The sequence below is a fragment of the Miscanthus floridulus genome, chromosome 1 (assembly GCF_019320115.1).
Source record: "Miscanthus floridulus cultivar M001 chromosome 1, ASM1932011v1, whole genome shotgun sequence".
Taxonomy (NCBI): Eukaryota; Viridiplantae; Streptophyta; class Magnoliopsida; order Poales; family Poaceae; genus Miscanthus; species Miscanthus floridulus.
In genome coordinates, this window is record NC_089580.1 from 40,145,870 (window position 1) to 40,168,996 (window position 23,127).

General features: G+C 45.1%; 1 protein-coding gene and 1 long non-coding RNA gene across 2 annotated transcripts; both read right to left on the reverse strand.

Annotated features, from left to right (window-relative positions):
- Positions 1 to 7,864: 7,864 nt before the first annotated feature.
- Positions 7,865 to 11,032, reverse strand: LOC136480090 (uncharacterized). The gene is made up of 4 exons (XR_010764606.1): positions 10,946 to 11,032; positions 10,742 to 10,850; positions 9,561 to 9,750; positions 7,865 to 8,221 (listed from the first exon to the last, which is right to left on the reverse strand). It is a non-coding gene; the product is annotated as an uncharacterized lncRNA (long non-coding RNA).
- A 2,222-nt stretch (positions 11,033 to 13,254) lies between these two features.
- Positions 13,255 to 16,610, reverse strand: LOC136480095 (protein phosphatase 2C 35-like). The gene is made up of 4 exons (XM_066477752.1): positions 15,123 to 16,610; positions 14,897 to 15,010; positions 13,761 to 14,025; positions 13,255 to 13,635 (listed from the first exon to the last, which is right to left on the reverse strand). The coding sequence occupies exons 1-4, from the start codon at positions 16,530 to 16,532 to the stop codon at positions 13,520 to 13,522; spliced, it is 1,905 nt and encodes a 634-aa protein (XP_066333849.1). The 5' UTR covers positions 16,533 to 16,610; the 3' UTR covers positions 13,255 to 13,519.
- Positions 16,611 to 23,127: the final 6,517 nt, after the last annotated feature.

Consider the following 23,127-nt stretch of genomic DNA (forward strand, 5'->3'; position numbering starts at 1 on the left):
AGCCTCCGCGGCGCTGCCTTTCTTTCACACACCAGATTCGGATCGTCCCCGTCTGCCGCCCGCCCGCCCGGCCTCGATCCCCGCGCGCGCTCACCCGCGCAGATAACGGGACGAGACCACGAGGGGCCGGGCCGTGTAGTGGATCCACAGCTCCACATCGACGACGCGGCTACCTAGTAGCTAGCTACCCCTGCAGCTGTCCGCGGTCCACCTCACCTTTGCCTCTCTTTTCGGTGGTGTCATCATGCATCATATCTCTATCGCCGTCTCCGTCGTGGGGTCGCCGGCCGGCCCGACGGGACATGCATGTGGCCCGTCGCGGCGCCTATCGATCATCAGCAGGCGGCCCGGCCTGGGCTGGAGCTGGAGGAGGGCGGCGACTGTGTACAACTAACGACACATGCAGACAACATGCCACCAACGCCACGCGCACTACGCACGCACGTAGCTAGCTACCTGCCGTAGGCTGATGCGACGCCGCGCGCCAGCGACCGTGACGTCGAGGCCGCCGTCAAGCAGTATACCTTGCTAGCCCGCCCGACCGGGGCGCGTGTCGCGTGCCCATCATGCATGCCCTCGATATATCGTTGCGTGCCGTGCCGCGCCATCTCGCCACTCGGGATGCATGATCGATCAACGCCATCATCGAGATCGCCAGACTAGGCTAGGGTAAGGCTGGTCGCGACTCGGCTAAAGCAACAGCAACAGCAACGGCGTGCACTACACACACACCTCTCGCCGATTGAGTCTCGCCGGCCGGCGTGCGGCGTGCACGCGCCCGCCGTTGCGCACCACCCCCAACGGTTTCCCTTTTGATCCGGTCGCTCCGGATAGATGGATGATAGCCGATCGCTCGAGCAAAGCGTGTTAGGATCGATATGGTGTACCTCTCTGTGTAACCCGTAGATCCGGGTGAGCATCATCGTCTTCCCGGTAGCTGCACCTCAAAGTGTAGACGCCGGTGTAGGGTGTTGAAGACGTGCAACGCGGTGGAGAGAAGTCCAGTGGCGCTGCAGTGGGAAGGCTACAGTGTCGGTGGCGCATCCTGCAGAGGCAACGGTGGTGGTGGACTCATCCCGTCGCTGGCAGCACTCTTTAGGATCGGATTATGGTTTCTTTGTAAGTGGGTGGCGGCTCCGTTGAACCTCGTAGTCCGAGCCCTCACCCCCACCTTCTTTTTATGTGTGCTGTGCGACAGGGGCCCACCAACCGGATTAGGGTTGGGCTCCCCCGATCAGGGAGCAGAGATAAGGGCCCAATAGGGGGCCTATTGGTGGAGATCAACTAACATTCTCCCCCTTGATCTCATTCCATCTTTCACTTTCATATCATTTGCTTTTGTTCATTCCATTACAGATTAGCTCATAGAGCATGTCTCATCGTCACGGTCCATTGCCGATAGACTTAACAGCTACAACTCACTACTCTGTTCTGAAATAGATACTTATCTTTGGGCCTTCTTTTATCCAGGAATATTTTAGGCTTTCCCTTAAACCCAAGCTAGCTACATGTTCTCTGAACACCATGTCCTCTGAACATGTTGGGTGGTAAGCCTTTTGTAAGCGGATCCGCGAGCATCCTTTCTGTTCTTATATGCTCAAGACTTATGACTTGATCCCGGACTTTATCTTTCACAACATAATACTCTATGTCAATGTGTTTGGCAGCACCACTTGACTTATGTTGTGAGCATCCTGTACTGCCAGATCATAATCGCAGTATTACTTTAGTGGTCTATAGATGTCGTCAACCACCTTCAAACCGGATATGAACTTCATTAGTTAGTTCACCTGCACGTTGCCTCATAACACGCTACAAACTGTCATACATTGTGGACGATGTAGTGACAGTTTGCTTTGAGCTTTTCCATGAAATAGCTCTCCTTTGCGAGATGATAGAAAATCCACGTCTGGATATACATTCACTCTCGCATAATCAGAATCTGAATATCCCACCATGTGGAGTGAATCAGATCTTCTATATGTCATCATGAGGCCTTTCGTTTCTTGCAAATAATGCAAGACTTTCTTTACTAATTTCAGTGTTCTATTCCAGAATTGCTCTGGAATCTGTCAAGTAAAACCCGGTAACAAATGTCAAGTCAGGGCGCGTACATACTTGAGCATGTTGCAAGCTTCCGACAGCTGAAGCATATGGAACCACTTTTACTTTATCGATTGAGCTCATATTGGTTCCTAGGGCATTAAAAATCCTCATATATGTCGTCCTTGACTATAGGAGCAGGTGAGGAACTATATTTGTGCATACCGAATTTCTTTAAGATCTTTTCCATGTATGCCTTTTGTGACAGTCATTATACCATTTTTCTTCTATCTCGGTGAATCTCGATCCCTAGAACGAACGAGGCTTCGTCAAGATCTTTCATATCAAGTTTTGAGGACAAAACTTCTTTGTCTCCTATAGTAGACTGACATCACTACTAGCAAGTAAGATATCATCTACATACAGGATAAGTAAGATAAACTTTTAATTCTTAAACTTTGCATAGACACAATTGTCCTCTACATTCTCTTTTAAAACCCAAAATTCTTTATTGACTGATCAAACTTCAAGTACCACTGTCTTGAAGCTTACTTTAATCCATAAATGGATTTCTTTAGGCGGCAACCCATTTGTTCTTTTTCTTCCATGACAAAACCTTTCGGTTGTGCCATGTAAATATTTTCCTCCAAGTCTCCGTTGAGAAATGCCGTCTTTACATCCATCTGATGTAATTCTCAATCGTAATGTGCCACTAATGCCATTATAATTCTGAAGGAAACTTTACATGAGACTGGAGAAAAAGGTCTCATTGTAATCAATCCCTTCTCTTTGCATAAAGTCTTTTTCCACAAGTCACACTTTATATGTCTCTATATTCCCTTGAGAGTCATGTTTAGTCTTGTAAACCTATTTATAACCTACTGTTTTGACTCCTTTAGGAATTATTTCCAAATCCCAAACTTTATTGACATTCATCGATTTCATTTCATCTTCCATGGCCTCAAGCCACTTTGATGAATGATCACTTCTCATGGCTTCTTCAAATGAGGTGGGATCATCCTCCATTTGAAATTCCTTAGTGTTATACACTTCATAATCAGCAGAAATAGCTGATTTTCTAACTCTTTGAGACCTACTAGGGGCCTTCACATTTGGCACATCTTCTATTTGAGGCTGTTGTTGCTCCCCCTCATGTGTGGCAATAGGTTCTATAGAATCCTGAAGAACAGGTTCCTCATCGTCATTCATTGTTGTCATAGGTGGGATAACAACAGATGCTAGCACCACAGTATCTAGCACTGTCGGTGTAGCTATAGCAGGTAGTGAGAAAAATGACTCATGAATCAATAGAGTGGACGCATACACCCGCTTTACTTCAAGGTCAATTTCTTGAGCTACCATGCTTCCCCTCATCTTTTCATCCTCTAGTAAAACAGCGTGTCTCGTTTCCACAAACTTTGTGTGTCTCTCTGGACAGTAGAAACAAAAACCTTTTGACTTTTCTATGTAGCTAAACAAATGGCAACTTACTGTTTTAGGATATAACTTCCCAATATTTGGGTTAAATACTTTAGCCTCAGTAAGGCTCCCCCACACACACGCAAGTGGTTTAGTGAGGGTACTCTTTCTATCCACAACTCATACGATGTTTTGGGCACCGACTTACTTGGTACTCTTTTGAGAATATGAATGGGGTTTTTAACGCCTCCATCCATAGGCTCAACTGTAAGGTGGAGTAACTTATCATACTGCCCACCATATCCATCATGGTACGATTGATTCTTTTAGCTACTCTATTCTGCTGAGGTTCGCCCAGTATAGAATACTGGGCTACTATGCCATTCTTTTAGGGTATGCCGACCGTAGTACTCCCCCACTGTCAGACCTGACTATCTTCATCTTTAATATCTTAAATTTATCCAATGCTTCTGTTCTTTCTTTGATTGGATAAATTTAGCCATAATGGGAGTAATCATTTGTGAATGTTATGAACGAACCATTACCATCCACACTCTTTACAGGAAAGCTGACCACAGATGTCAGTGTGGATAATCTGTAAAATTCCTATGCTTCGTTTGTCATCTTTCTTTACATACTTTCCTTTTATGCATTCTCTGCATTATTCTTAATCTGAGAGCTCTAATGAAGGAAGAATATCATTCTTAACTTGTCTTTCTATTCTCTCCCTCGAAATATGGCCTAAACGACAGTGCTATAATTTCCACAACGCATCGTGAGCTCTCGTATGCCACCTTTTCAGATTAACACTCTGTGACCAGCTGCTTTATCAGCTAAGTGGCATATGTCTTTGAAGAGCCAGTGAACTGACTCTTTATTCTATCGAGGTACTCGGTGACCGTGTCACATTCTGGGATTGAGCCCACAATTGCAGGTTCAATCATGTTCTTTATCACAGCCAAACATTTTTTGTTGACAGTGACCCACTTTCTATGCACAAAAGTCATAGGACTATCTTTTGGGATTCAAAATCCCTTTCTTTAGTTGCCTAATCGGCATCATTCTCTTTTGTCTTCCTCACTGGTGCCACAAATTCAGTGGAACACTGTGAGGTGACTATCTGGTCCACCTTAGACAAGATGAAAACCAGGTCAAAATTTTTCTTAACATAAAAATAACATCATTTGCATGCCTTGATTCCAACGTTGGTCAAAATCAAAACATACAACTATTCTTATACACTAATTCTACATCACCGTTGGGCAGAAATAGAATTAATGCATAAATCATTAACTTTCACAATTGGTCTTACACACTAATTCTACATCATCGTTGGGCAGAAGTAGAATTAATGCATAAATCATTAAAATTAACATATGTTCTTATACACTAATTCTACATCACCGTTGGACAGAAGTAGAATTAATGTATAAATCATTAACATTACGATATTGTTATTAACAACGTTGGTCAGAAAATAACAACATCATAATCATATCTAAACTCTTTTTCTCTAATTAAATACCACATTGATTCAAAATAACTGGAGAATCAACAATTTCTTTAGCAGCGGAAAAACTTTCTTTTGCTCCAATTAAATATTACGTTGGTACAAATTAACTAGAGAATAAACAATTTCTCTAGATGTGGAAAAACTTCTCCTTTTCTTGAATTTTACCCACAGGGAAAATTGTATTTTCTATTTCCTTTAATCCATTAATCAATTTCCAGGAAATAAACATTTACTGGAAAAACTTTTCTTTTCTCCAGTTAAATATCATGTCAGTTCAAAATCACTGGAGAATATACTTTTTCTTTAGTAGCGGAAAACGTATGCTCAATTTCTTGAATTTTACCCACAGGGAAAAATTACTTTTTTTATTTTTCTTTTGAGCCAATTTGCATTTTCAATTTTCCAGGAAATAAACATTTACTGAAAAAAGGAAAAAACAGAAACTGCTTCAATTCAGTACTGTACATTCAGCCCAGACGGCAAAACGGCCCAGCCCATCTACTCTCCACGCGCGCTGCCGCACCCAGGCCGCAACCTGGGCCTGGGCCGGCAAAGCCGCGCCCGTGCGCTCGCCCGCCTGGGCCGCGGGTCGGCCCGATCAAGCACCGCCGTCGGATCGCATCCGACGGTCACCCGCAGGCTTCGCGGGGTCAAAACCATGCTCGGGCCGCGACAGATGGAAACCCTAGGTCATTTGCTCCGGCCCTCTCTCTCTCTTCGCAGCCGAGCACAACCGACCGAGCGAGAGCGAGCAGCGACCATGCCGCCGTCGCCGGCCCCCTCGCCGGCGCGCGTGCTCCCCAACGGGTGAGCACGCCGCCGTCGAGCGGCCTGGCCGCGGCGCCCCCTTACCGAGCCCGGAGAGCCAGCTCCCCGGTTCGTCTTCTTCTCCCGCGCCGGCGAAGGTGGGTCTGTTCCCCTTTTCCCTTCTTCCCCGTCCCTTCTCTCTTCTGGGATTAACCCGTGGTGGGGATGGGGTCAAAATTAGGGTTAGGGTTTCGTTTTTTTATTCGATTCGGCCAATTCGGTTTTCTGTTCTTTTGATTTCTTTTCCTTTTCGTTCTTCCGAATGGCTTCCCTTCTTCCCTTTTTTCTTTCTCCGATTTGGATTTTGTTCCTCTTTTCCGAACTGGCTAGGGTTTGGATCTTCCCCTTCAGATTTAGGGTTCGGCATCCGACCTTCCCCTTTTCCTCCTTCTGTGATTTGGATTTCTCTTCTCTTATCCGAATCTTATAGTTGGGGATTACGGTTTAGATCTAGGGTTCGGGTTTGTTTTCTTTTAATTTCTTTCCTTTTCGGAGTTCATCCGAATCTCTTCCCTTCCCCTTCTTCCCCTTTCCCCTTTCTTTTGGGATTGATCTCTGTTTTCCAAACCGAAGGTGGGGATTAGGGTTAGGGTTAGTGTGCCGACCCCTGTTCTTTTCTTTCCTTCCTTTCTTTCTTTGATTTCTTCTCTTTTGGATTCAAGATCGAGATGGGGATACTTTCTAGGTACTGTTTCTCTTCCCCGTTGAAGGCTTTTACGGGTTTAGGGTTCGTGAACCCCTTCTGTGATCCGAATGGATCTTGTTCTTTTCTTCTTCTTCTCTGATCCAAACACGGATCTCTTCTGTTCTTGCCGTGCGCCGGTGTAGAACAGCAGTGCTATCATCTTCCCCACCCCCCCCCCCCCCCCCCGCGCAGTGGCGGTGGTTTTTCTTTCTTCTTTTACCCGGTTAGGGTTAGAGATACAGAGGCAACCTGCTCTGGTACCATTGTTAGGATCGATATGGTGTACCTCTCTGTGTAACCCGTAGATCCGGGTGAGCATCATCGTCTTCCCGGTAGCTGCACCTCAAAGGGTAGACGCCGGTGTAGGGTGTTGAAGACGTGCAACGCGGTGGAGAGAAGTCCAGTGGCGCTGCAGTGGGAAGGCTACAGTGTCGGTGGCGCATCCTGCAGAGGCAACGGCGGTGGTGGACTCATCCTGTCGCTGGCAACACTCTTTAGGATCGGATTAGGGTTTCTTTGTAGGTGGGTGGCGGCTCCGTTGAACCTCGTAGTCCGAGCCCTCACCCCCACCTTCCTTTTATGTGTGCTGTGTGACAGGGGCCCACCAACCAGATTAGGGTTGGGCTCCCCCGATCAGGGAGCAGAGTTGGGTCTATTGGTGGAGATCAACTAACAAAGCGAACCGTTGGAATTAATCGAAATTTGAAAAGGCGTCCACCGTCGTCTCGGTCTCGAGTCTCGATCGATCGGAGAGCTATCTTATCTAGTATCAGCCAGCAGCCTGCAGCTGCGCGCGACGTGCGGCGCGCGGAACGGACAGCACGTCGACGCGAGGCGGCATGGGCTAGCTGGTGCGTTTTGGGCCAGCCAGCAGTGTGGAGACCGCAGACGCGCGCGCGGGGACGGCGTCGTGGCAGAGATTCTGGCCGGCTGGTGTGCTGTGTGCACTGTGCAGACTGCAGAGGGCGCGGGCAGGGTGGACGTGGCCAGTGTACGCTTTGGCGTTCGCTGGTCACCACCTGCACGCTGCAGTGTGGGTGTGGACTGTGTGGTGATGGACATGCTGGGGAAAGCGCCAAATGCATGCAAGACGAGCCAGTTCGTTTGGAACTGTTTAGGGAAGACCGGAATCTCACGTTCGTACACCGTACAACCATCATGTCGTTTGCTAGAGAACAAGTTCTTCAGCGTGGGTCTGTCCTCTGTACACTGTGGTTTCTGATAGCAGTTTCTTCACGCAAAACCTTGCATCAGTATACAGACCGTTCGTCGATTCAGGTTTTGAATCAGCCGGTTTGGCATACTAATTACAGCTGAAAAAACCTGACTACGGCCATACATACAAATCAGTGTATGCGCGATTCTGCGAATTAGTCTTTTTTTCTAAAATATTCAATTCAAAACCCTGTGATCATCACAGAAATAGAAACATATATGTGAACAAATAGGGCAAGAGCCCATACTGATGATGGAACAGCACGCAATTTACACCTAACAAATCAATAACATCTGTCAGCAGTGGAAACAAAATTATTATTATTTGAAACTAGGTAACCACGACTGTTGATTGTATCTATATAGTTTCTGCTAAGCTCCAATTCCTTCACTTGATATATGTCAGGTATATATCTTCCTATCATATAACTGGGAAATCCAAAAAAATCCTACTCATCATCATAACTGCGAACTCTGAAAATTCTCAGCACAACCACAACACTTCTCACCACCAATCTGTGCCGCTTAACGTCTCGTATCTGCAGACAAGATCAAAAGGTGTTAGCTGCACTGTAAGACTATAAATAAGATCACTCAAAATTGCAAGATGGCTAATTATCAACACAACAGAACAATGCATCAAGCAAATAAATTGCTGAATCAAGCCACTGCACTACAACTCATTGATTCAAGTTGCTAACAACTTTATGATATTCAATCAAGAAGAGTAGAAAAAAAAAGATTTGGACTGGAATCATTCAGCTGTACGTTGGCTCCAAAGTAGTTCCACCTTTCCATTCATGCATATCCTCAAGGATACAAGAGCCTCTCAGACAGCTGTGATAGCCCCCATCAAGGTGTACCACTACAGTGATTCTTATGATTGATTGCTTGCCAGATCGAGTAGATAATGACAGGAATTGTGCAGGTTATGTGATGTCAGGAACCAACACGTACACAACGCATGACCTAAGCATCCATTTGTGGTGAAACGTATGGCAACAGTGAAGGGTAGCTGATTAGGTAACCTTTTTATACTTTAATTATTTGTTCCCAGGCTAACACTTCTTTGTACACGATGATGTCAACTGGATGAGAGGTACCTTGCGGCCAGTCAATTCTTTTTTGTTTCTATGTTTGTTAATTGCTTCCATAATTACATATGTGATACTATGTTATGGCCTTTGCATGCAGTTTGGCATTTGTCTTTGCTCTATGTTAGCAGCTAATATGCACAAAATTCTGAATCTGATGCAACCATTGGTATGACTGCATCTGGCAGCTTAACACATAACCTTGTCCTTTCTCAAACTAATCAAGAAGAATCAATGTGGAACCCTGCAAAGAGACATACTGCAAACAGGGAAAAAATATGCCTATAGCATGCAGAGCAGAATGGAGGCATAGTTGCACTTGTACATATGCTATTATCACCTATTCTTATTGTCCATAAAACTTTGAAAGAGATTACATGCAAAGTTTCTGTGGCACAGGTTAAGAAAAACTAAGTAATCAATATAACTGTTGACTTGTTGAGTTTCCAGCTAATAAGGTCATGCTACACTGCATCAGGCATTAATTCTAAGTAAGAAAAGAACTATGTTCAGAGCGTAGTTTCACCCACACAAATGAGTATTCTTCTAAAAGTAAAATGGATAAACGGCGGCACATCACACAATTTAAAGACGGCCCTTAACCTTGTAGCTAAAGGATCATGACAAAGATGGCCTGCGTTCAACTTGGAGCAACTTTTAGATAATTGGGTCACAACATGTGATTTAATAGGAAAACTTTTATGTCCGCCAACAAAAGCAGGTTCTCTTCAGAAATTCAATAATATTTTCTCCAAGTATACAAGAATGAGAAGTAGAAACGTACCTCTTCCTCCTAAGAAGATTGAGCATCTCTTCATGCTTCTTCTTGGCTCTCTTGTGTGTCCCAAGCTTTCTTTTTGCCACCTTAAGAGCACGCTTGTCCTTACAAACCGTCAGAAGCGCTTCTCATATGGTGCCAATCCAGCAATTTCCCTAATCACACGCCTTACGAAACAGGCCCTTATGGTAGCTTTCTGAAATCCCCCCAAAAAACAAAGTGCTGAGAAAGCTACTAAAGCACAACGTTTAATGGGTAGTTTCATCACAGATGTGCATTCCATAAACATAGTGGAAAGTTGCAGTAACTTGTTTAATGAAAGAAGTTGAGTTAACCAAATTCACACCCAAAAACTTGCATCTGTTGTCTGGTTGACTGCATAATGTCAATGGTGACCTGTGCTAATTTTACATGGCAATAGTGTGACCGGCCAGAAAAATAAACCAGACAAGACAAGACATGGGAATTTCTAGGCTAACTACTAAGTGACTGTTGCAATAGTTTTCCTCAACCATGACTGCTGCAATAGTTTCACGTAGAAGGCTAAATCTGAAGAATGCATATGCCAGAATTGAACTTGAAGCTGACACAAAACACTTCTATAAAAAATATTGACTCTGAAGAGACTCTTCTTTCAAGCCTTCAAGGAAGAACTTCAAACTATTGCAAATCAATTTCGCAGTAGACAGAAAAACTTCTCTGTGTGTAACACTTTAGATAGCACTTGGACATCATGTGCAAAAGCCCATATAGTCATTGCAGTAACTTGAGCTTATGACTTCGTTTTGCTAGCATTCACTACAAGTCTACATGCGACAACAAATTAATGCTTCAGAAGGAAGTTATTAGAAAAACAATATCATGTTGCTAGCATTAAGTTGCATCAACACCTATACTTCAGTCAGTGAGCAATCCATACACATCTACTTGCTCAGTTACATGCTTCAGAAAAAGTTCTCCTGGTATACCAAAGTACAATGTACAATAAAGCATTAACTGTCAGGTTCGGTACAACCAAGATTCAGAAATTGCTCAATTCCATGCTACGAGCAGAAGATACGGGAGCAAACGGCGGCACGAAACCATCACACAATACAGCATACGACTATGTGACAGGGGACGCGAAAACACCCATCTACGAAGAAGGAATAGAAAGATTGAACGATCATTGCAGCATTGATGCTTACTCCTTTGTGGGCGGAAGGGCGAGGCGGGAGCTCGCGCTTGGTGACGACGTGGCCCTTGTTCAGCCCCACGAACAGCCCCGTCTTCGCCGGCGGCGGCTCCATCTTAACCCTAACAGCACAATAATCAAGCGAAAACTCCCGATCAGATACTGAAAGATACGCAGCCTCCAGATAGCACGGTGCAATTCTACATCACAGGGGCACCTTTGAGCTCTCGAGGAGGAAATAGCAGCACGACGTAGGTCGGCGGTCACCGGTCATCGGCCGGCGGTGCTAGGTGTTTTCTTTTTCCTTAAGAAAAATGTGGCAAGGTTTCGGAAAGGTGGACGCCGGTTAAATAGAAAATTATGGTTGTGCAGGGGCAGGGTAGAGAAGCTTTGGGCCCATGTTTTTTTAGAAACGCTTTGGGCCCATGGGTTGGAGAGGCGCGTAGTGATTGGGCTGTATCTGTTGTCATGCGGCCCGTATCATTATTTCGCCTACTGCTCAGAGCGTGATCTGTCTGGAAACAAAATTGTGACAAGCCCAACGTCAAAGTCATGATTCCTCTTCTGGAAAAGAATTCAAACAAACATTTCGTCTCTCTTCTGCATGCCCATGGTGAAAGTCATTAGATCAAATGTGAAACCTTGTCATACCATAATCTATTCTCTAATGACACCTTCAGTGTCCAAAAAATAACTGGTACTCAGAGCTGTAAATTATAGTTCACTTTAGTTCTATCCTAAACCAAATACTTCTACCTCCCACCAAGTTTATAGTAAAATGCATCAGCATCATCTTATTAAATTCTCCATGAAATATGTTGCATTAAATTTATATATGTTAAGATTTTTCTGAAAACTTTATCAAAGCTATAGAAGTTTAACTTAGGACAATGGTTAAGTATAATTTAGAATGTTGGGAATATGATCTGATTCGTGGTAGCGAGGTCGTTGCAAACCTGATGTGAGTTGAGCAAATTATTACTCCTGAACAAGTGGCATTTAGTAATTTTGAGTGAATTATAAAATTCACTCTTTCCGAAAAAAAAGAGATATAGAAATTGGCCCGTTCGCTGGTCTGAATCTTGGCTGAAACTGGTTGAAAAACACTGTTCTGGCTGAATTGTTGTGAGAGAAAAATACTGTTCCGGCTAAAAAAACAAACCGAACAAGCTGAATATGGGGTAAGCCGAACGGAGGAATATCTTAACGCAAGTGCTTCTGCCTCCAGTTAGCTGTACCTTAAAAGCAACAGTATAAAAATGTTTGCTTCGAACCCAATTCACAACCAGGCGACCGGAATGACGCTCAACGTCAGTGCGTATAGTGGGAGGAAATATAACGAGGAAATGACCCACTTGCTCCTAGCAACCAATCGCCAGAAAAAGAATGCATTTCTTACAGGAAAGCACCTGCTCCTGCTTTCCCTTGCTTCAGAATAGTGCTATCTATCGCAGGAAACAAGCATTTGAAGATAGCTGTGCCTCACTCTACTTGGCAGGAAAATAAATATACAGCAAAGTTGTACTTTCCTTCTGTCTAAGAATTACACCATTTCTTTACCAAATGGTGGAGAGAAAAAAATATTTGTAGAGTATGGAAATGTATGCTCGTTGAAATTGTATACAGCAAGTGGAGGTAGACACGAAATACAATACGCACAACAAAGCTGATAGGACTTGCCCTACCGGAGTTGTTGCGCAGGTTACAGGGATGGAAGAGGGGAGGACGTGGTCTATACTCTCGACGTCGGCGAGAGCCCGTGGCGGCGAGAGAGCGGCGGCTGCTGCTGCAGCCCTAGAGTTCACGTGGTGCTACAGTAACGAGGGTACTGTTCACACAAGGGAGAGAGGGCAGGAACGGCCGACTCCCAAAGAAGCCAGCAACTTAATTGCTGTTTTCTGCTTAATTCCAATCATCTTCGATTACAAGTATTTATCCTTCCCTATAGATGCTATAATTAAGGAATTATATCTATCTCTAATAAAATACCAAATAAACAATAAATTAGGCCTCTAAGCCCCTTAACAGACCGCCCCCCTTGCCACTATTGGGCCTACGCCTGGCATAGGAGATGCCGGTCATAACAAAAGCCAACTCCATCCAATTATTGGTGAAGCAGCAATCAAGATCATCAGATCTCTGAATTTAAGAAAGTGCTCAATCCAAGAGATAATGCTTACCCCACACGTAAGTCCTGAATCCTGATTGATTGTGAGTAGGGCATGCTACATCGGAGGTCAACTTAGGTTCATTCATGGCACAGAACCATGGATAACCCATGGTTTCTCACAACAGATAAGGCCGGCAACCTGGCAGTGGCTGCTGAATTGTTCAACAGGGGGTTAGCTCTGGAAAGGGCTACTAGTTAAGACTTAAAAGAGGTCAACACCGCGAATGAATTCAGACCAAAGAACCATTTGCATTTTTGCATAAAGTCTAGTATTTCAGAATCATAGAAGTCCAACTTTGAATCAGTCTCCCGTGCACATGTACGCATGGTATGAACACAGAGGATGCAAAAAAAGGTCAAAGAAGTTGACCAATTGGTCGCTATTTTAGTTATTAATAATTGAACAAATCCTCTTTTACATGATCATCTTATACGGCACTGCGTCGGCATGCTCCAGGGGGATCTCATCGTGATTCAACTTGGATGCGCCGAGATCCCAAGCCCACCCAGTGCTTCATTGATATTGTACAGTAGCAGCTGGGAGGAGTGAAGTAGGCCTTCAAGAACCTCTCTCTCTCTATATACGTTTCTTTCTCTAATCTAGTACTATGGCTGACCTATTTACACACATGATCTCCAGATCCTGCCCTCCAAAGATATTACAATGACAGATACGTCGTCGTGGTATCGCCGACGGTCGCCATGTGGTATCTCAATCAATTCATGGAAGTCCATTCCTGCCACCACAAGGCATGTGAAAAACAAGATCAGTGACTGATCCAAGCTAATTCATCGACCTTCCAGAAGTTCAAAAGTTACTGCACAACGACTACCAAACACACACGATATGACTTCAGTATACCTGCTTTGTTTGCAGCTCTGAAAAGAACTTCCTCCACCAGATGCTGGGCAGGGTCGCCTTCAGGGGTTGTTGCGATGAACATTTCAACCTGAGCAACCGCCTCCTCATTGGTGAAATATTGGTAAAGCCCGTCTGAAGATAGTATCAAGAATCTGTCCCTTGTGCTGAGTCTATGGTGAAAGAGCGAAGGATTGCACGTGATGTACGGGGATGACCCAACGTAATCTATTCTGAACATCTCCAGCAGCGCATCATTCCATTTGGGCTGTAAAAGCATAGCAAAGATTGTAAGTACAGGAAGGAATACAGGAGTATGATACAAGATGCAGCACAGATGATACAACTTAGTGTTACTAGATGCAAAAGGTCAAAGTTCAGGCATGTTGACTCAACTACCAAGATCATGTGAAAAATTTGGATTGCTTGGCTTCATGGTTATAGTCACAAATTTTCATCTTATAAGCTATATCTCACTTCAGTTCCAAGAAAGAGACTGCCCTCTTTCATTGTGTCATGATTGATTTGCAAAAATGAATTATAGATAATAGTTTTGACTAGAACCGACACTATTTTAGCTTCGTTGGAGAAACGTGCCTCCCTTCAAAGCCACTCCACTCGCTAACTTCCTGGCCACATTTCAGTACTGCGCAAGCACATTCTTTGCACTTGGACAGAAGCAAAAGAAACTTCATTTTCTGTGAGAGCAGCTTCTCCTTCGCTTCTTCAGACTAGCTATACACATGGTGACTGTGAAACTCAAGTAATTTAATCATTCGTTGAAAATTTTGTACATGTGACCATAAGCTTTTAAGTCAAGGTCAATACAGTCTGTATCAGTGTAAAATGGACATAATTTCCACTCCAAGGAAATTAGAATTGAAAACGATTTAATCTTTTTTTCAAACTTTGGACCAGTTATACCAGTTCCTGCTTTCCTTTTTTGACTTTTGATTAATCAATATCTGAATAACTCTTTGTTGACCAAGAACCACAGCAAAAGTGTCATATTTTGCACCTGATATAATGAGATTAGACTGTTTCTCTGACCCTAGAAATTTATCCTTCCAATTGCATGATCATAATCATCTAAACAAATTCATTATGTGCAGAACTGATGTAATCAAATATAAACTAACCTGTTTCAAGAAACCAGCTCCAAACGCTCTCGTCACCTTAAGCGAGCCCTTCACACGGTCCTTGGAGATTGCGGTCGGGTCATCAGGATGCTCGTTCCGTATTCTGCAGACTTCCTGTAACCAGGCAACGTGACATATGAGTTACTGTGAGATCAGGTCATCAAAAACCAGTCACTGAATGACTCAGTTAACCTTGAATCAAACTGTGAATCATCAATTCAGTTACCTCTCGCACTGACGTGCTATGTTCTGATGTAAGCTGCACAGCCGACAAGAGCGGAGTGCCATCCCCAATCAATCCATCAAAGGAACCCTCACTGATCTGCTCGAGATCAACACTCATTGTTCCCATGACAGCCCGGCTGTCACCTACATTCATGAGGTACATGTCCTCCCCTTTCATAAGCATGGCTAGAACGCAAGAGCCCATAAGCGCAAGCTCCGGGAACTCGCCGACCATCTTATCGGCAACGTCCAGGTAGGCCTCCTCGGTCTTGCGAAGCGCGCGTGCAAGCGCCTTAAGCACGGCGAGGTGGTCCTTCTCGCAGCTGCTCCTAGGAGGGCGCTGAGTTGGTGGCTTCAGGCTGGAGCAGTCGCGCTCCCACTCGCACTTCCACCGCCGTTGGTCGTCATTGGCGCAGCGCGGGGGTCTTGATCGGCGGGCGCGGCGGCGGTTGGCGGGCTGGTCCTGGTGATCTGAGGCCGTGGTGCTGGTCGGCTGGTCGGGATGTGTGTCCTGCTGCTCCTCCTGCTCGCACTGATCCCAGAGCAGGCCGCGGAGCTCGCGGTGCACGGCGGCGTAGAGATGGGAGACGAGGAAGTCCGTGGCGTCGGGACCGTTGAAGCCATCGTAGATGCCGACGAACACCCAACCCCTTTCCTCGGACACCACGATGTGGACGCGGTCCTCGCCGGCCTTCCCCTGCGCCCACTGCAGCCCGGCGGAGCCGGCGCCATTACAGGCGGCCACGGCAGCCGCGGCGTCGGGCGAGCCGAGATCCAGGGAATCATGAAGCTTTTCCGCCCGCGCGAGAAGCGCGCGGGTAAAATTCCGCAGGCGGCGGCCGCCGTGCGAGAGGCTCCGGCGGAGCGTGGGCACGGCGCCTCCCATGCGGCCGGATGTGGCGGCGCCAGGGAGCGGGCCGGACATGAGCGCGGCTTCGAGGGGGCCCGAGAGGAACGCCCTCTCTATGGGCCCGGAGAGGAACCCGCCCCCGGCGGGTGCGCAGATGGGCCCCGACGGGAACCTCGGGACCGGCTGCAGCGGCACGGCGGCGAACGACTCGGAGCTCTCGAACCCGGAGGAGGCGGCCGCGGCCGACGAGGCCGTGGAGTAGTCCGGCAGCAGGAGGAGAACGGAGGTGGAGAGCGGCGTGGAGACGTTGGCGCTGAGCGCGGCCCCGGAGATGGCCCGGAACGTGGTGGCCTCCTCGGCCGCGGCGGCCGCCTTGGCGTCGGCGACCAGGTAGTCGTCCGCGGAGAACGGCACGAGCACCTTGTCCGGCCGGACGTAGCAGAAGGAGTGGCCGAGGCCCTCGTCGTAGGCGGGGTCGGAGGGGAGAGCGGCGGGCGCGACGTGGCGGCGGCGGCCGGCGGCGCCGCCCGCGCAGCAGAAGCAGGCGAGGGAGTTTCCCATGGCGGGACCGGGACAGGAGCCGGGGGAGCGGGGGGAGGGGAGCGGAGCGGAGGGCTGCGGATGTGGGGAGGGTTGGGTGGTTATAATGGGGGGAGCATTAGCTTCGCTCTAGCCGCGGAGGAGGCGAGGAGAGTTGACTTGTGGGAGGGAGAGAGGAGAGTGTGTGGGGTTGAAATGCCCGAATAATTTAAGCTGGTTTCCACCTCTAGGCGTTGACTCGTGTGGGCGTCCGAGGCCACGTTTAGTTGCGCTGAGTTGGCGCCGCTGAGTGTTGTTTTGTTTTTATTTGGTAATAACTGTCAAATCGTTGACTAATTAAACTCAAAACGTTCGTCTCGTAAAGTATAATCAAACTGTGCAATTAGCTTTTGATTTCGTCAACATTTAGTACTCTAGGTATGATGTGACGAGTGGTAATAACTGTCAAATCGTTGACTAATTAAACTCAAAACGTTCGTCTCGCAAAGTATAATCAAACTGTGCAATTAGCTTTTGATTTCGTCAACATTTAGTACTCTAGGTATGATGTGACGAGAAATCTTCTTTTTGCATGTCAAATTCTAGAATTTGGGGTAACTAAACACCCCGAGCCCGCCTGGCAGCTGGTGGAGCCCGCCCCCTCGCCCCGGTCCGCTGCGTCGTCTGTCGTCGTGGGGGCGGGGCCCGCCCGCGCCTCGGTGCGGAAACCTGATGCAACCTTCTGCGTCCGCGTCCGTGTGGCTGCCTGCGACGCTGAGGCTGAGGTGAGCCGCACCTTGCCTTGCCTTGCTGCTGGTCCTTGTTTCTGTCTACACGATCGGCTGGAAAAAAGGGGCCTGATTTTTTTTCTTTTAGGGTTTATTTTATCGTTTATTTACGACTCGTCTGGTCAGCCGTTGGCTTTCAGTCATTCCTTGTGCACGGTTGAAACCTGAAACTAGGTGAACTCAATCGTAAATTTTTTTAATAGCCGACAATGCATTATCGGTTCAGTTCTTCTCTTATAATCCGTCCTTTTCAGCTCGTTTTTTCAGTCAAAACAGTCTAGATATATATTGCAAGATAATACATTCTTTTACTAGGAGGCTATGACTATCCAAAACGAAAAACAACTTAATCGATTGGGCAAAAAGCACAAACACAATAACAACTAAGGCCCTGTTTGGTTGGGCTTTTGGCTTTGGCTTTTGGCCCCAAAAGCCAAAAGCCCAACCAAAGGGGCTGCTTTTGGATGGTGCTTTTTCAGAAGCAGCTGCTTTTCCGTAGTTCATTTTTGAAAGCTGGTTTGACCCTGCTTTTGGCTTTTGGCTTTCTGCTTTTCGAAATTGGTGGAATAAAAAGCTCTTCCATAGTTGTTTCAAGAGAGATAAAGATAAAAGGTATATTTTATACTTGTTTAACCAAACAGCTTTCAGCTTTTCTACAGCTCACAGCCCACAGCAGCTTTTCCACAGCTCACAGCCCACAGCAGCTTTTTCCCACAGCCACAGCTCAATCAAACAGGGCCTAACAGAACCCATTAACATGTCAAGGACAAACCATCTCGTGTTAGAAATATCCATCACTATACATAATTACCAACCACCAAGGTTCTGGTGAAGTTAGTCACATATCCTAGATCTAGTTATGTCGTTCCAAATTCATTGCAAAAGGCTCTCTACCGCCGCCGCCTTCTTAATTAGCATCCACGCATATTGCTTCAGGACAACGATGCACTATCGGAAACAGTAGCTTTACCGTGTGCCCGGCAAAGTCCAAAAATCACTTGGCAAAGGATTTGCCGAGTGTAACACTCGACAAACAGCACACAACATCTATAGTTATAAGGTCGAGATGGCGACTAGAGGAGGGTGAATAGTCATTTCTAAAACTTAATCGCACCGGCTTACCGAAACAAGTGCGGAATTAAAACTATTGGTCTAGCCAAGACTACATCCTCTATCTAAGTTTACAAACACCTTATAAATATCATAATTAGACAATAAAGGTGCCGGGCTAGCTAGAGTTCACCTAACCAATTCTAGAAGCAAGGTCACACAAACCTATGCCGCTAGTACTTCAAGCAACAAGGGAGCTTCTACACATGCTAGTAAGCAAAAGCACAAAGCTACCTAAACTCACTAGCAATGCTCAATAACAAAGCAACCAATGCCAAATTAGAGAGTGCAAATGCTTAGCTACACAAACTAAGCAATGTGACTAACAAAGTTACACAAACCAAATTAGCCACGTAAGGAAGCTACTTCTATGCTACACAAGCAAGAAGATAACTAGTGAGCTACACAAGCTAACTAATTACAAGAGCAACTATACAAGCACAATGTATATGAAAGTAATCACAAGCTTGTGTAAGGGGATTGTAAACCAACAGAAAGAACAAAGTTGACATGGTGATTTTTCTCTCGAGGTTCATGTGCTTGTCAACACGCTAGTCCCCGTTGTGTCGACCGCTCACTTGGTGGTTCGGCGGCTAATTGGCATCACCCGCCAAGCCCGCACGTCGGGCGCCGCAAGAACCTACCCTGAAAGTGACGGTAGCTAAATGACACGCTCAACTAGAGTTGCTCTTCACGGCTCCTGCGGGACGAGCACAATGCCCCTCATAAAGCTCTTCTCCGGAGCACCATACAAGCTTCTTACGGGCTTCGACGGGGACCACCACCAAGCCATCTAGGAGGTGGCAACCTTCAAGAGTAACAAGCACCACTGGCTTGCAAAACGACCACCTAGTGCTACTCGATGCAACCTCACGATGCAATCGCACTAGAATCGTTCACTCCTCAATCGGATGAATACTATCAAGCTAGAGTGAGTTAAAGGGCTCCCAAGCACTCTCAAGCATGGACACAAAGTCCCCCGAGGTGCTCTACACCAGTCATGCCCAAGACCGCCTTCTATTTATAGCCCCATGGGCTAAACTAGCCGTTACCCCTTCACTAGACAAATTTCGGGATGACCAGACGCGCAGATCATTTGGACCGGATGCGTCCGGTGGTCACCTATGTCTGGTCGTAGCTAACCCGCCACGTGTCCCATTCAAACTAGTCGTTGCTGCCAACAGTTCTCTCTAACATGTCACATCGGACACGCTGTTCGAAACAACCGGACGCTGAGCCGCAACATCCGGTCAAGTCCAGTAAGCTCCTAGGGCCGACCGGATGCGTTGTTAAGAAATGATCGGACGTTGAGCCACAGCGTCTGGTCGAGTCCAGTAAGCATCCAGGGCCGACCGAACGCGTCCGGTTACTCCGGACCGGACGCTCCTAGCATTCGAGCTATTTTACTGAACATCGACTTCGCTGATTCACACCGGACGCGTCCGGTCGCTTTCTGCATTTCAGTATCGAGCCACATACTGGACGCGTTCGGTCACCATATCGGACGCGTCCGGTCACTCTATGACCAGCGCGACTAACTCATTTCCTTCACCAACTTCTTCTCCTTTGCAAATGTGTCAACACCACCAAGTGTATACCACTATGTGTATGTGTGTTAGCATTTTCATAAATATTTTTCCAAAGGATTAGCCACTCAACTTGCCACGCTACTCGATCCTAGCGATGATGCAAAGTTAGATCACTCAAGTGGCACTAGATGACCAATATGCAAACAAGTTTGCCTCTCTTAATAGTACGACCATCTATCCTAAACTCGGTCATAAACTTCTCTACACACCTATGACCGGTGGAATGAAATGCCCTAGGTTATACCTTTGCCTTGTGCATTCCATTCTTTCTCCTCCATTGTTGATTTAACACATGCACCAACCAATCAATAATGATATGATCCACTTTATATCATCACATGATCATATTGGTTCATCAATCTTGACTTTACTTGCTTTTCATTGTTGCCTTCGTCCATTGGTGCCATGTCTTGCTCAAGCTTCACCGCCACGCGGTCCATCGCTCCAAAGCCTCCGACTTACCCTTCACGCTTGCAACCGATCCATCAAGCCAAGTCTTGTCTTGATCTTCTCCACCTTGATCACATGACTCAATGTTAGTCACATTGTGCAATAAGCTCCTTCATCATCACATGTGTGAGCTTTGCAACATCTCTGCGCCATTTTCACCTTCATGGCATATGTTTCTCACACACATGTACCTATGGACTAACCACATGTGTATCTCATATAAACACAATTAGTCCACCTAGGTTGTTACTCAATTACCAAAACTACATAAGGACCTTTCAATCTCCCCCTTTTTGGTAATTGATGACAACTCTATAAATATATGGAAATTAAGCTCTTTTGGATTCATGTTGCTTGCCCAAGCAATTTTACCATGTGAAAATGATTTTGGACAAGTACCATAAACTCGAGATGGTAATATTAGCTCCCCCTATATATGTGCTAGAGTGTTTGGTTTGAAGTTCGTACATATGCATAGATTGAAAATGTGGGAGAGTAATTACTACCAAATAATGTTAAGGTGTATAGAATAAACCTTTGAAGTGTGATATCAATCGGAGTTGCACCTTTAAGTTCATCCTTAGCACCATGGTTAGCTAGATAACACTTGGAAATAAAAAGCACTAGATACCTCGTGAGATCAACATTAAAAGCAAGGTACTAGCATTACTTGAAAAGCATACCGAATGTATAGCTAACATCCTATGCATGCTGGTTTTCATTTCATCAATTAAATTCTACAACTAGCATACATCACACAGGCATGCATATTGAATCTAAGAACTTATGCAATGCAAGCAAGCACATGAATATGCACATATCAAATGCAATCAATCAAAGTTCATGAGCTTGCTCCCCCTTTTGTGTGCTTCTCTTGTCCAAGAATTTTAATCCATCTCATTTCTTCAATGTTGCTCCCTCTTTGTCCATGTCCATGTCCAACCTCTACTTCTTTGTCTCAATCTCTCCCAAAGATTTCATATCTTATCTCCCCCCCTTGTACAATCTCAATCTCAAGGCTTTCATATCTTTATATAATCTCTCCCCCTTTGTCATCAATTTCCATAAAAGGTGTGCTTCTCATTGATGCAAAGGTGTGCATTTGGGGTAGATGGTTGAGGCTTGAATCTTGCATTTTTTATGGATATCACTTGATTGTTAGAATGACACCACTTGTAGATACCACTTGTAACTTGTACCACTTGTATCTTGTGTAGGGCTTCTTGAGATACCACACATAGGATCTTTGATCTTGATATCAATTTGTGGAACACCTCCTCCTATGTGATAGCATAGGTCATCCATTTGATACACTTGAGCTCTTGTAGGTGAGGGATGCATTCTTCATTTGATGATCACTTAAAGTTGAGGATCACTTGTGGAACCATCATCTTGCATGATTGATATCATGTGTAGATGTGATACCATTTGAAAGAATTTTCTAGTATGAAACCACTTGTTGGATTTATCAATAAAAAAATTTCTTGAACATTTGTTAGCTTCATGATTACCACTTATAGGATATCACTTATGAGTTGATCTAGACATCACTTATGAATTCTTGATGAAATACTTGAGTCTAGATACCACTTGAAATAACCAAACTAGATATCCATTTGCATTATTGTCTTGTGCTTGTACTCTTATCATTATCATGAGCTTCTAATGTTGACTTGAACTAAATTGATTTGCCTAAGCTTCTAAGTCTGGTTTGTACCAATGACAATCTTCTTCACACCTCTTGCAAGGGTTATCTTACCAATATTGTACTTGTCACTTGTTAGCAATTCAAATTAAATCAAGTACTTGGGTTCACTAGCTCATGAACAAATTCATAAACTAACCACTAGATCAACTAATCATTCAAGCAAAGTGGTAGGCTATGAATTTAAACATTTCATTTGTTATGCATGATCCTATGAAGCATGTACTATATGCACTAACCACATACTAGTAAGGGATGAAATGATCATGCATATTACAATAATACATTTACTATGTTGGAGTAGAGGATAGTCATATAGATTCTAATTCATTACTCCAATAGCAATGTGAAGTCCAATTATAAGCTTGGTGAAGACCAATAGATAGCATTTTAAATTCCATTCTTCGCCCATATGAAGTGAATACCACTTATGATCAAGTGCACTTTTATGTTGTGGTTGGCTTGCTTCACCTTTTGATCAATGCTTGCATGAGAGCATCAACGTAAGAATACCACTTTAAATATCATGATTAGCTCTCTTTTGGGTGTTGCTTGCTTTTCTTGGTCAACCCTTTTTATTGCTTTAAGTAAGCATCTCAAATGTTTCTCGGATCACCACTTCCATGTAGCCTTCTAAGTACCACACTCTGTTTACCTACTCATAGGCGGCAAGCCCCTACACTAGGGAGAAGTGACCTCTCTCTAAGAACCATTCTTGATACTCACTTGAAATAACTTGATCGATTAATCCAAGTGATGGACTTAACTTGATGAGTAACCTTGATTCCTTCTTTAAGTCCTTTTCCATCTACTTATTTAAGTCATTTTCTTTCTTCCAAATGATTTCCAATAGTCACTAGAACTTAAACTTCATCTTCATCTTAAGTTTGATCTTGATCTACATCTTGAGTACCAAATGCGTGTAAAATACACTCCACAATCAAATGGCCTTGTACTCTTTGCTTGTCATGCTTATAGATCATCTCAAAGCCAAA